The following is a 12,499-nucleotide window of genomic DNA, read 5'->3' on the forward strand; positions in this document are numbered from 1 at the left end:
ATCTTGTTATTATCAATTATGACTAGTGTTAAATTGAGATAAAATTTCGTTTTGACTTCTGGTTTTTACTGTTGGGTTTGTAAGATTGCCCAGTAGCAGTAAATTGAACGAATATCGAATCATTAATAAGTCGCAAACGGATTACTCAAATTAAATTCTATAAACGTTAAAATTATTTTTTTCAGTATGTTTATAGATTTTCGTTATCGAAAATAGGTATTGCCATTTGAAAATCGAAAGTTGATACCTAATGTTTTATCAAATAAGGGAGGAAGTTAAAATTATCAAAATTGTAACACAGTGTAAAAAAGTAAAACCTAGAAAGTTAAAAAAAAAAAAAATTATTTTAAAATTCCTAATACTTCCCGAGATATTAACTGGTTCACGATAAAAAAATCACTCTGTATTGTATCTAAAACACTATATTATTATATACTGTTTAAGCGTTAAATGCGCTATATTTCTATATTTCAATGAAGATTAAAATAATTTGAAAAAATACAACTTTGTATACTTTTCCATAGAAATTTAGAATCTTATCCGACCACATTAATTTCAAATCTTTCAATAATAACACTACTAAATAACTTGTTTTTACGATCTAATCGATGAATATTATTAATGCCGCTTAATCTTATCAACAATTAATCTAAATAACTAATAACTTTATATAATTTTTTTCTGCTGACGTTACCTACTCTTATAGCCTATAGGTAATATTTTAACTGCATATCATTGTTTTCGTGCAATTTCGTTTAAATTATAAATACTTGGTTAAAAAAATGTAATTGGTTTTTAATTTTAAGCTCAACTATAATATTTTTATATTAATTTAAGTTAATGAGTTAAATTATTAGTTGTCCTGCCTCAGTGTCCACCGTGGATTATAATATATTACAGCTGCTATATTTTAAAAGCATCACATACAATATCATATAAATTTAAGTTAGATAATATATAACAATTATAACATCATTATCAAATTCTCGAGGGAAGCATTAATATTATGACCCGTTCAATGAGTTTAGCGAGCGGAGCGATGATACGAATTCATCAATTCTTTTGAAAAACCAAAATAATTATTTTATCGATTCATTATTACTTAATTTTCTTAAAAGTAATATTTAAACCATAAAATTCGCTGTTATAAATATAATTATTAAGCATACGAATAGATCTGATTTACACGAATTGGATCTTAAATGTTTGTTTGTATTAATTTGATATTTCATAACTTTTATGATTATAAATTAAAATATTAAATATGATTTTAAATTGGAAATACAATTTAATCAAATTGAACAACGTAAATAGTATACCATATATTATGTATATAAACGATAATAGGTACCTATAATAGTTTATATTTTATAATAATTATTATAATATGGTGAACTGACAACTACAGTTGTAGTGATTTATATGTTAGGAATTGTGTACAGATGTGTTTGTGGTATAAAAAATGTAAGCCTCAAATTATTTTTAAGTATTTTTTGATTCAAAATATTATCAAGTACAAAAAATATAATCCTGATCTAGACTGGTGTGAAGGTGCTCATTTTAACTTTGGTAAATCATGTCTGAAAAATGCCTTTGTCAAGTTCTTCCCTACAGATATTTTCTCCACTATTCTTGGTTGTATCCCGTATGGTAAAGCGATACGTACCGTTAGATTACCATGGTTCACGTATTTTCGAGTTCATGCGTACGTGCAATGATCGTACTATCTTATGGCGGATTTATGTCTCTCACCAGTAGCGTAACTTCAACATTTGGGATTTTATACATTAAAAAAAAAAAAAAAAATAAAAAAATAATTGCATGGTTTATTTATTCAATTTGTATAATAATTTAGAATTGTTAAATAAAAGTGAACTGGTTTAGATGCGCCTACACCCTCTGATCACCCTTAGTACGCCATTGTCCCACACCTAAATCCGTTAGATTACAATCACACGTAGCTTAATGCAGCTAGTTAAAACTATTGTGTAGTTTCCTTGCTTAAAATGCTTTGTTTTATTTCCATATAAAATTATTTTATAGTATTAAAATTATAAGTTATGACTTATTATATGATTTTATAATGAGTATTTATAATGAGTCATATTAAAAATAAAATAAAAATAAAATGTATTTATTATTATGACTTTCAAATAAAATAAATACTTAGTAAGTAAAAACATTGTTATGATACAGGTTAACTCTATATTATGTAGATATAGCATTATAATGTTACATTACTTTTTAATTTTATAATAATACATAATAGGTCAATGTATCTCGATTTTAACATGAAATGGGAAATTGTTATTGTTTTTTTTTTTGTTTATTATTATGGTTATCTGTAAAATGTAAACGCAATTGAAGTTATCTTTATCGAAAATGGGACTAAACATATATGCGCACGCATTATATGAGTGTGCAATGTACGCAGGTCATAAAAAAAGAAATATAGCAATCTATACATACCAAGTACGTAAGTATATTTATCAAACAGTTGATTGTTTTTATCTGGGACATGATTTGATTTGTTTTAGCCATCACCTTTATTATGTATGAGATAAATGTAGGTACTAGGTACCTACAAAAACGAATTTATAAATAGTATATCAAAATTATAACTATAATATAAAAATTACAAAAAAATCGTATTATTACAAAATTTTTCAACTCTATTATTAGGACAAATCATTAATACCCAAGTTTGTTTTATATGTTAAATATGTATCGTCTTATTGATACTGATAAAAATAAAATAATAAAGTAAACGAAATTATCATTCTATTAGTAATATTAATAACAGAGGTAATATTTATAACACTAAGCCATTCAAATTTTTTTTTTTAGTAAAAACTATATTTATTTAACATAAATCATAATAAATGAGTACCAATAACATTTTTGTAGGTCAGCGGGTTGCTAAAATGGCTTTAACTTTTTCAAAATATTAATTAACTCTAAAAACTATTTAATAAATATCATTAATCATTTAAAAATGTATAATGAAAATAGAAATACAACATTAATAAAATATAATATTTTATATTCATTTAATTTATTACTTGAATGACAATTGAATATATTATAACATTGATAAATTAGTCAAGTCACTCAAAAATATTAATTCAAATTCAAATTAAATTATAATATACAAATTTATTTTAAAATTTTATCTCAATAAATAGTTAAAAATAGTTCTTAAAAAAAATGTGAAAAGTGTTTTTATAATATAATTTAATGAGATGATATCATAAGATTAATGTGATACAATTCGCGTAATCATTGTTTACTTTTTAAATTATTCTGTGGATGTAATTATGTTGAACTATATGTCGATGAAATAATAAATCTTTTGCATAGTATAATTATAAAACTAATAATGATTAAAATAAATGGTAAAAATAATAAATTATTCAATTGAGTGTACAAAATTTTAAAAATCTAAATTATAGCATTTATTTTTTTTAGCAAGTTTATAACTAAAGATAAATTGTTAGTAAAAATAACAATTAAAATATAATGTTTTAACTGATAATTCACAAAAATTCTATTAAGAGATTGGAAATGGTAAGAAAAAAATGTATATTTATAAATTTACCGATAATTTTTATTATTTTTATGTGTATTCGTAATTTGCATTGAGTTATAAATGCTTTTCCGAAATATGGTGTCTACAAAAATTTATTCCAACTCTATTATAATGTCCAATATCATGTCAGCACTATTTAATTATAAGTTATAACTTATAATAAACTATCAGTGAATTAATTAAAAGGTTGATTCGTATTTTTAATAAGGAATTCTTATTTTTTATGGGTTATTTTATAATAATTAGTATAATATATAATATAGCATGGTTTTAAATTCTGAGCGTAACGATAAATTTATTGATTTTGCAATGATGTTTGGAAAAAACTAAATAAATCGTTACTTTTTGAGACCGTAAACATTTAATTTACGTATATAAATACTTAATTATAATTATTGTTTATCTAATTTAGCTTCTACATTATAATTCAGAAAATTATATATTATTTAATACAATTTATATCTGATTACAATTGTTGATCAAGTTTTTTTCCAAATTACTAAATATATTGTATTATCGTATTATTAAATTTAATTCATAAACATTATAATTATGCTTGTAACTGAATTATTAAATACACATTTCATGATTTAGTTAGGTAATTTACTCGTCGTGCTTAGACCGGAGATTTTATCTTGGTGCGAGGTCCAATGAGTGAACATAAGTATTAATTGTTGTTATATGTTTATTGTTTATTATGAATTATGATCAATGATCGATGATATTGTTGTACAATTTGTGGGCATGAAATATGTATGAATCATTGTTAGTGTCTTTTAAGATGTTCCAAACTGGACTTTTATGTCTAATAATGAAATTCAATTTTGATTTATTTCCAATTTTATACAAATATTAACGAGTACGTCATCAGTAATTGAAATTATGGTTTACAAGATATTGTCTAAAAGTTTCATTGTTTTTTTCCATCATAATTCTGTATATACTTGTATTCCAAAATTTGCTATTTATTATATAACGTTATTTTTTAATAGTTTTTTAACCAACAGTTTTATCATTCGATGTGAAATATTATGACTCACAAGGGTTATTGTATGAGTCATTATGTACAATCTGGATGTGTACATTTCTGTAAAATACACATATACAGTAAAATATTCTCAGTATTTTGTGTAATAAATTATTTTGGCCGTTTTTAGGAAGCACAAATAAAAAAAGGTAGGCATGTAGGTATCACTTTGCTGTACATTAGGTGTCAAGTGGGTTACAATTAGGGATGTTTTAAAATTGAATTCAATTATGTATAACTTTACATAAAAAACGATTCTCGAGGGTAGATGGTCTGCTAGCCTACGTCAATAAGTATACTTCACAATGTTTTTTTGATACAGCTATTTAAGTTATTTATTTTAATTTCAGTATTGTGGTAAATTGATAAAATGTATAAAAAAAAAAAATGTGTGTTTATGTATTTTTAATATTTTTATACAGATTTAAGAACAATTTATGTGGGGTCTTACATTAAATTTTTAAGAATTTTGACCCAGTAAATAATTTTTATCTGGGTACCTTTATAAAAAAAATAAATTATACATATAAAAATTGTATTGTAAATAGAAAATCATAGTATAAACATTTGGTGAAAACATCAAGCATCTTCAAATATTTATTTTTGAGTTTTATCGATTTTGTCAAAAATCGGATTCGTGTAAAAATGTTTATTTTTCCTTAATTTTTTTTTCGTTTTTCTTGATTATAAAAAATTAAAAAATAGTAATGAGAAAATCTTCCTAAAGTACTGGTTAGATTTAATTTGATACTAGAAACCATACCTATTTTCAAAAATCAAAGCATTTTTCTGCCCCAAAATGTGACGACAGACAGAAAAAAAGAGAATAATAAAAAGACATTGTAAAATCAATAAATTCATCGTTTCTTTCAGAATGTAAAATAATTATTAATTAGAATATTCAATTCCTAATAAATAGATACGCAATAATACTTAATAATAGATAGGTACATACATTAAAAATATAAAATATTCTCAGAATTTGTTTATTTTTAAACTTTATTTTGCAATAAACAAAAAAAAAAAAAAAACGCTATCAATTTATTTAAGATAAAATGTTGATCATATATTATTATAACATAAAATATTAATAACTGTATTACATAGTGTTGTAATATACAAATCGTCTTTAATTTATAGATTATAATATTCATATGTACCTATTACGTGATATTTATACCACATAATGATAAATTACATAATATTTTTGTTTAGTCAAATTGATTTTCCCTCAACTCACAGTTGCTGTTAAATTTAATAAGGACATGGTCTTTTATTTGTTTAATTCAATTATTTTTTCGTATGAGTAATTATTATTCCATCGTTCAAAGTAGTATTAATTAAATCACAGGTCTTCAGGACAAATATTACAATATAAAAACAACAAATATTAAGCAACACGTACCTATCGGCTATCACGATTTGCAGTGTATAATGGTGACGTCGATAATCGAGGAAATACGAACGGCGAGATACGTCTAATAGCGTATTAGTAAACCTCATTCATATTAAAATTCCCTCTGTACCCGCGCGCCAATAATTGGGAGACGTTGTACTGCAACGTTTCTTTGGTATTATACCTTCCATAACATTTATGATGACCCGTATATAAAGTCGTATCTCGCACAACTAATTTATTTTAAGAATTCTATAAGACTATAACTTGTACAACAGAAAACCGATTTTAACAAAATATATTAAAACATACATAAAGGTCTATTCCCACTGCTCCGGGTCGGGATCCCTCCGAGTAGGAATAAAATATTATCTAATGCATTTTAAATATGATCATTCACTTGTCCAGACCGGGCAACCGATGCAGTTCCGGGTCGAAAAAATGTAGTATGTGACAATTTTCTTTTCGGGTTCTCGGACGTGTTTTCCACAGATCGGACATGCCTTGACACGCGTGAACGATAATAATCTGCCGGTACTCGATGCTAAAGCACTGAGCATCTCTTAAATGGATTCGAGGGTACACGGGCGCTGGATTTTCCAAATTCCATAGGGTATATACGTTTTATATTATATTATATTATATTATATTAAACGTGTCTAACCAAGAACGTAAAAATATATTATCTTTTAAATTTAAATTTTAAGTTTAATTTAATAAATATCTTTAATATTTTGAAAGATTTTAAATTAATTTTATGCAATAAAAACAACGATATAGATACGTGTGGTTTCGATTTTTAATCACAATCAATAAGTGATATTAGACAAGTACAGCCTTTGGAGACAGATCTGAGTTTACCGACCCGGCACGGGTACAGCTCGGAGCAATGGTAATAGACCGTAATATTTAATATAAATGACGTTTAAATTTGTGAATATTTTATGAAATAAAATTATTTGTCTTGTGTTCTAATTTTTAAGTGGGGAGACAATGAGACATTGTCTCCTATGACGCTTCGCCACTGGAATGGAGTATTGGTAAAAATGTTAAATATAATAGTATTTATGTGAACATAGGGGTACGTACGAATAAAGTTGATTGGACTTTTTTTATGGTTTTTTATTGGATTTTTTTATAAGCGAGTGGGTACTTGGTACCTAAAAATGTAATAACTAATAAGGCGTTATAGCCATAGAAAATTGATAACAAAATAAATCAAATCATAGATATTTACACAATTAAATATATACTACCTAGTTGTGCTCATAGACATAATTTTTTTCTTGTATGTCCGTGGCGGGGAGGGGGTGGAGATTGGATAGTCAGATTGAATTTAGCTATACCTGACTCAGAAGTGTGTGCACACCTATGGATGTGAATTATGTTATTTGGTTATTTTTCTTCGGAATTATTATTTAATATTCTTTTCTAATTTCAGCTATCAGTTTCATTGAATGAATATTTTATTTAAACGATATAAATTATAAGAAAATCCAAAGAAAAATACTATTTGTATTTATAATTATTAATATTTTGAAATTTTTTATGGTAGTAAAGATCAGCTTATATATTTTTGTAGTACTAATATAATTATCGTCAGATATAATATAAGTAAAGTATATGAATGATTGTTTATTCATCATCGTAAAGTTACTTTACCGGAAAGATTATTTCAAATTTACTAATATTTATTATTTAATAAAAATTAAACTAACAGAATAGTTTTAAAATTAATTTTAAAAATATATTATAATTTTAATTTACACGCTTTAATAATTTCTTACACAGTACACGGATACATAAAAACGAGTCATTAGGTAACCTTTCATATCTTTTTAAATATTACACGATAACTATAATTAGGTACTAATATTATTTTTCATACATTTCTGTTTATTATTGAAACACATAAATTAATTTCGATAATTTCCTGTATCTACTTAAAGCGATGTTAAGTGTTGTTAATTGTTTTACAGATATATTTATAAATATGCTTTAGGAAATATTATTTGTATATTTATTATATTAAAATATAATATGATCTCAAAATTAATCTCGCGTTAAAACTTCGATCGCTTAATGAGTTTATTTGAGTTTTTTTGGAAATATATTCTATTATTTTTATTTATGTACCTTTTTAAAGGCTCGAACATTCCAAAGCTTTGGTGAAAAATATCATCACTGAACCCTCGAGACGTAATTCCTTGCGGATAATAGTTCCTTTTAAACTTAATTGACGGCCACTGAAAATCCGGCTGTAGTCCATCAAAAACATATTCATGAAATCCTCTGGCATCCATTTCTGTAAGATATATTGATAATAATAATATTTTAACGAAATTTTAAGTGTTGTACATTTTTTGTGTAAAATATATTCTTGTGTAATGAAATTTAATAATATTAATATATGAATACTTTTAACGTAAGTTTAGTAATTTAATTATACCCATTTCTTTTAAAATTAAATTTAAACTTTTAAAATTTAAATTTCCAAATTAAATTAATTTTATTTCTATCAATTTTAAAGATAATTTAAAACTAAAACAATGAGCTAATAGAAATATCACATTCATTATTTTTATAAATATAAATTTATTAACATTTGTAATGAATTTAGACGCTTTTTCAAAGAATTGTTGGAAAATGTATTCTTTGAAATAATTCTTCGGAGATAAAATAATTTTACTTTATTGAATTCGAGTAAAAATATATACATTTAAATGAGAGAGGAAAAAAATATTAAAGAAAATATATCTTTGCAAGTAAAAACTCGGTAAAAGCTTTCCATTAATATAGTAATTGAATGAAATGCCATTTAAAAAATTATTCTTTTTTTTTAAAGATAAGATAATTATAACAATATTTGTTATAAATATGTATATCAGTATTAGTCAACATTCTTATAAGTTATAATATATTTAAATATAGTAGACTATTATAAATTCTTTAAAAGATTGTTTCTTTTTTTACTATCATAAAATTTTTAAATTTTATTTATAATTGTTAATTTAATCATCATATGTTTATTAATAAGGTATCTCTGATTTAACTATCAAATTACCAAATTGAAAATCTACAATAATGTTTTAAAGTTATACTAAAACTTTTACAACACTGTACTATAAACTAAATAAACAATTTATAGATCGTTGTCGAAATAGTATTTAATTTATATATAATTATATTTAATATGATATTTTAAAACAGATTTTATGTTTTGTTATTAAAAGGTTGTCATTTGGTTGTCTATTTATTATTCTAAATTCGTATGACAAAGCTAGACAGGATACAGAAACTGAGTATTAAAAGAAACTCATTTCAGTTCACTATAGTATTGAATCAATGTTATCACTTTTTATTTCTACGGAGAAACGAAAACATGTAAAATCATATTTTAATCAAGACGATCGATTGCATTTATTAGTTTGTGTGATGAAATTATAAACAACTAATTATTAAATATATTCGTATACCTGGAAATACAGAAGTGACGAATTGCTTATTTCCTCCTCTGAACACATAGGTTTTCAGCATGTTGTCATTTTGATAGCGAGGAACTTCTTCGGGTTTCGCGTCTTCCCAATAATGTTGACTCCTAGTCGAATCCAAGATGGCGGTGACCGTGGCCAAAGACCAGGCCATTAGAAGCACTGCGTTCCAATACATTTGGTCTGCATACGGTACATATATAAATAAAAATATTTAATTTTATTTGCATAATATATACCTTATAATGTATCAAAATTTAAATAAATTGATATTGAGTTGTATAAACTATCTAAGTTTTGTCAATAGGTAGCCAGTGAGGTTCCAAGAATTTACTAAAGTATTAACTATAAGTTACTTATTTCTATTCTAAACCCTATCCTGCTGGCTCTAACATCCTTAATTAACAAAATTACAATTCCTATCATTTCCGCTCCATAACACTTATTTTCTTTCGTCAACCGTATTTAAATTTTGTACAGAGATAAACAAAATAATTGATAAAGGGATCTATGTTAATTACTCTTTCTCTTTGTGAGCAACTTTTTTACTGTACCTAATAATTGTCGAAACTAATTGTAAACACAAAGTTTAAATAAATAAAAAAAAAGTTATTTATTACTTGTATATAATTTAAGGGGCAGATAAAATTAAAGTACAAAAATCGATATATTTATAGTTAAATAAACGATCTTTGAGTATTAATAAGAATAGTCAATATAAAAATTATGGCTTTTTAGATTTAGATAATAAATTATAGTGAATACGAATACCACTTTTCCATTATATAGACAATAGTATTTAATGGAAACTCTCTGCAGTTAGTGTTCATCTTTCAATATTACTACAATGTTAGAACTATCTTATATCAATGGTGTAAATATACAGTTATTGTACACAACGAACTCAAGTTTCTGTGTGCTTTAATTATAAATATAATGTTATATGCTTTAATATCACTGTATTTTATGAAATACACCCGGTATTATACCATAATAAATGTATTGGAATTCATACCCGTATAATATAATATATATTATTATAATATTATTTTAGTATACCTACCATATCAATGTCTAAAGTACATAAACACCAATTTAAATAGATGTTAAGAGGACGTCGCACTCACATGTGTTGTCTTCATCTCACACACGTACGACATAATAAATTTTCTTTCACTAGTTTTAATTATGTGCTTTTAGTTTTTATACTAAGTAGAGTGAATTGACTATTATAATTAAACTTTTAAGTAAAAAAATTATCTATGATATTTTAATTTTTAAGTTAATTATGAATTAATGAGTATGAAAAACATAAATATTAGAAAATGCTCATATACTCAAGTATAAAAACTAAAAGCATACTATTGAAACTGGTGAACGAAAATTTACTACGTCGTACGAGTGTGAGACGAAGACAACATTATGTGAGTGTAACTTCCTCTTAAGTACAATACATATTTTAAAAAAATTCAAATTTTTAATAATACAAAGCATATATCGACAAAATAAATGCTATTTTTTCTTTATAACTACGTATACAAAACTTATAAATATTATTTAATACAGAATATATGTTGACTAATTATAACAATATTTTGTCGTAACAACTTGGCTTAAATATAAAACCATAGTTTTTAAAAGGCTACATAAAAAAAAAAATAAACTAATTCAAATTATTCCACAAAAATATTTTGTAGTACTTTACTTAAGATATGTTTTTAGTTAATAAGATATTTAACGTTTTTCAAAGTTAAAATGTAATAAATAATTATTATTACAGTTTCTTACAGCAAGAATTTGCTTTAATGAATACTCAAAATATATTGGTAGCTGAAGACATGATCTCACTTAATTACTTTTTTTAAATATGAAAATTAATTGTTTTAAAATGTAAAATGTGTGTACTATGTATTAATGTAAGTGTTAACAGTAAACTACACAACATTATAAAACGTAAATAAAAATAAAAACAAATCTTGTAAGATTAACCATTGAGTGAAATTTGATATGTAACATAAGAATGTTGCTATTAAAGAAGTAACTAAGAAATGTCTCTAATACGAAGAATATTATAGTGTATCGTATATTATATATTCTGCTTACTATAATTTTTTTGGAAACCCACTCAGATACTTAATACCATTTTAATTTTAGTGTTTGTATTGTTTAAATTTAAAGTTTATTCACACAGTTTATTTATAGAAAGTAACAAATAGCTATATAACTATTGAAATATACAACATAATATTATAATGTTCTATATAATATAGGTGCTATTTAAATATAAAAATTATTAACTTGATTTAAATTAAAAATCTATTGAATTTAATAAATATAGTGTATGAATATTTACATTGATTGCAAATATATTGTTTATGATATATGTAAGATAAACATATAATTTTATAAAAGGAATGCAGCTTGAAAGTTTATGTAGTGTTTAGCTGATTCTTCAAGATATTAGTTTCCCGGAAGTTCGAATAATACTATTACACTTATATATATCACAAGTATAATAATAGCATATATGTACCAGTATAATAATGTATGTATAATAGTTTTAATCATTTTTGTTTGATAATATCCTAATAATACCTTACACTATATTTTAATATGCTCGTGTAGAGTTGTGCTTATTACTTATAAACAGTAATCCATGAGAAATACTGAATAGTATTTGGTTTCGTGTTCATAATATTATTGTTTCGTGGTTGAAATTAAAATATTATTTAATAAAATAAGTACATGCAACTTATTATATAATTATTATATAATATACCATTTTTAAATATGAGTTGAAGGGTTTGTAATAAATATAATACAAAGTAAAAAGATTCTTTTAAAATAAAATTCTCATTTAATTGAAATGTCTTTGTTATTTAAACACAATATTATTAATTTCAGCGTGACGTGACGTAATGGTTATTGACTTTATAATATTTTTTAATTTTTTTTTTTTATTTATCTTTAAATAAAATATCGGCTTCTATGGCCAT

At 24.0% G+C, this 12,499-nt stretch overlaps 1 protein-coding gene across 1 annotated transcript in view; it reads right to left on the reverse strand.

The window, feature by feature from the left end:
• LOC112602311 overlaps positions 1–12,499 on the reverse strand; it is a 43,473-nt gene that overhangs the window by 1,394 nt on the left and 29,580 nt on the right. The window contains exons 3-4 of the mRNA XM_025350325.1: positions 9,489–9,686; positions 8,149–8,317 (exon numbers count right to left, since the gene is read on the reverse strand). Coding sequence (XP_025206110.1) covers positions 8,149–8,317; positions 9,489–9,686 — 367 coding nt within the window. The remainder of the gene's footprint in view (positions 1–8,148; positions 8,318–9,488; positions 9,687–12,499) is intronic.

Source organism: Melanaphis sacchari, unplaced genomic scaffold (assembly GCF_002803265.2).
Source record: "Melanaphis sacchari strain LSU unplaced genomic scaffold, SCAv2.0 Contig85_pilon_pilon, whole genome shotgun sequence".
Classification (NCBI taxonomy): domain Eukaryota; kingdom Metazoa; phylum Arthropoda; class Insecta; order Hemiptera; family Aphididae; genus Melanaphis; species Melanaphis sacchari.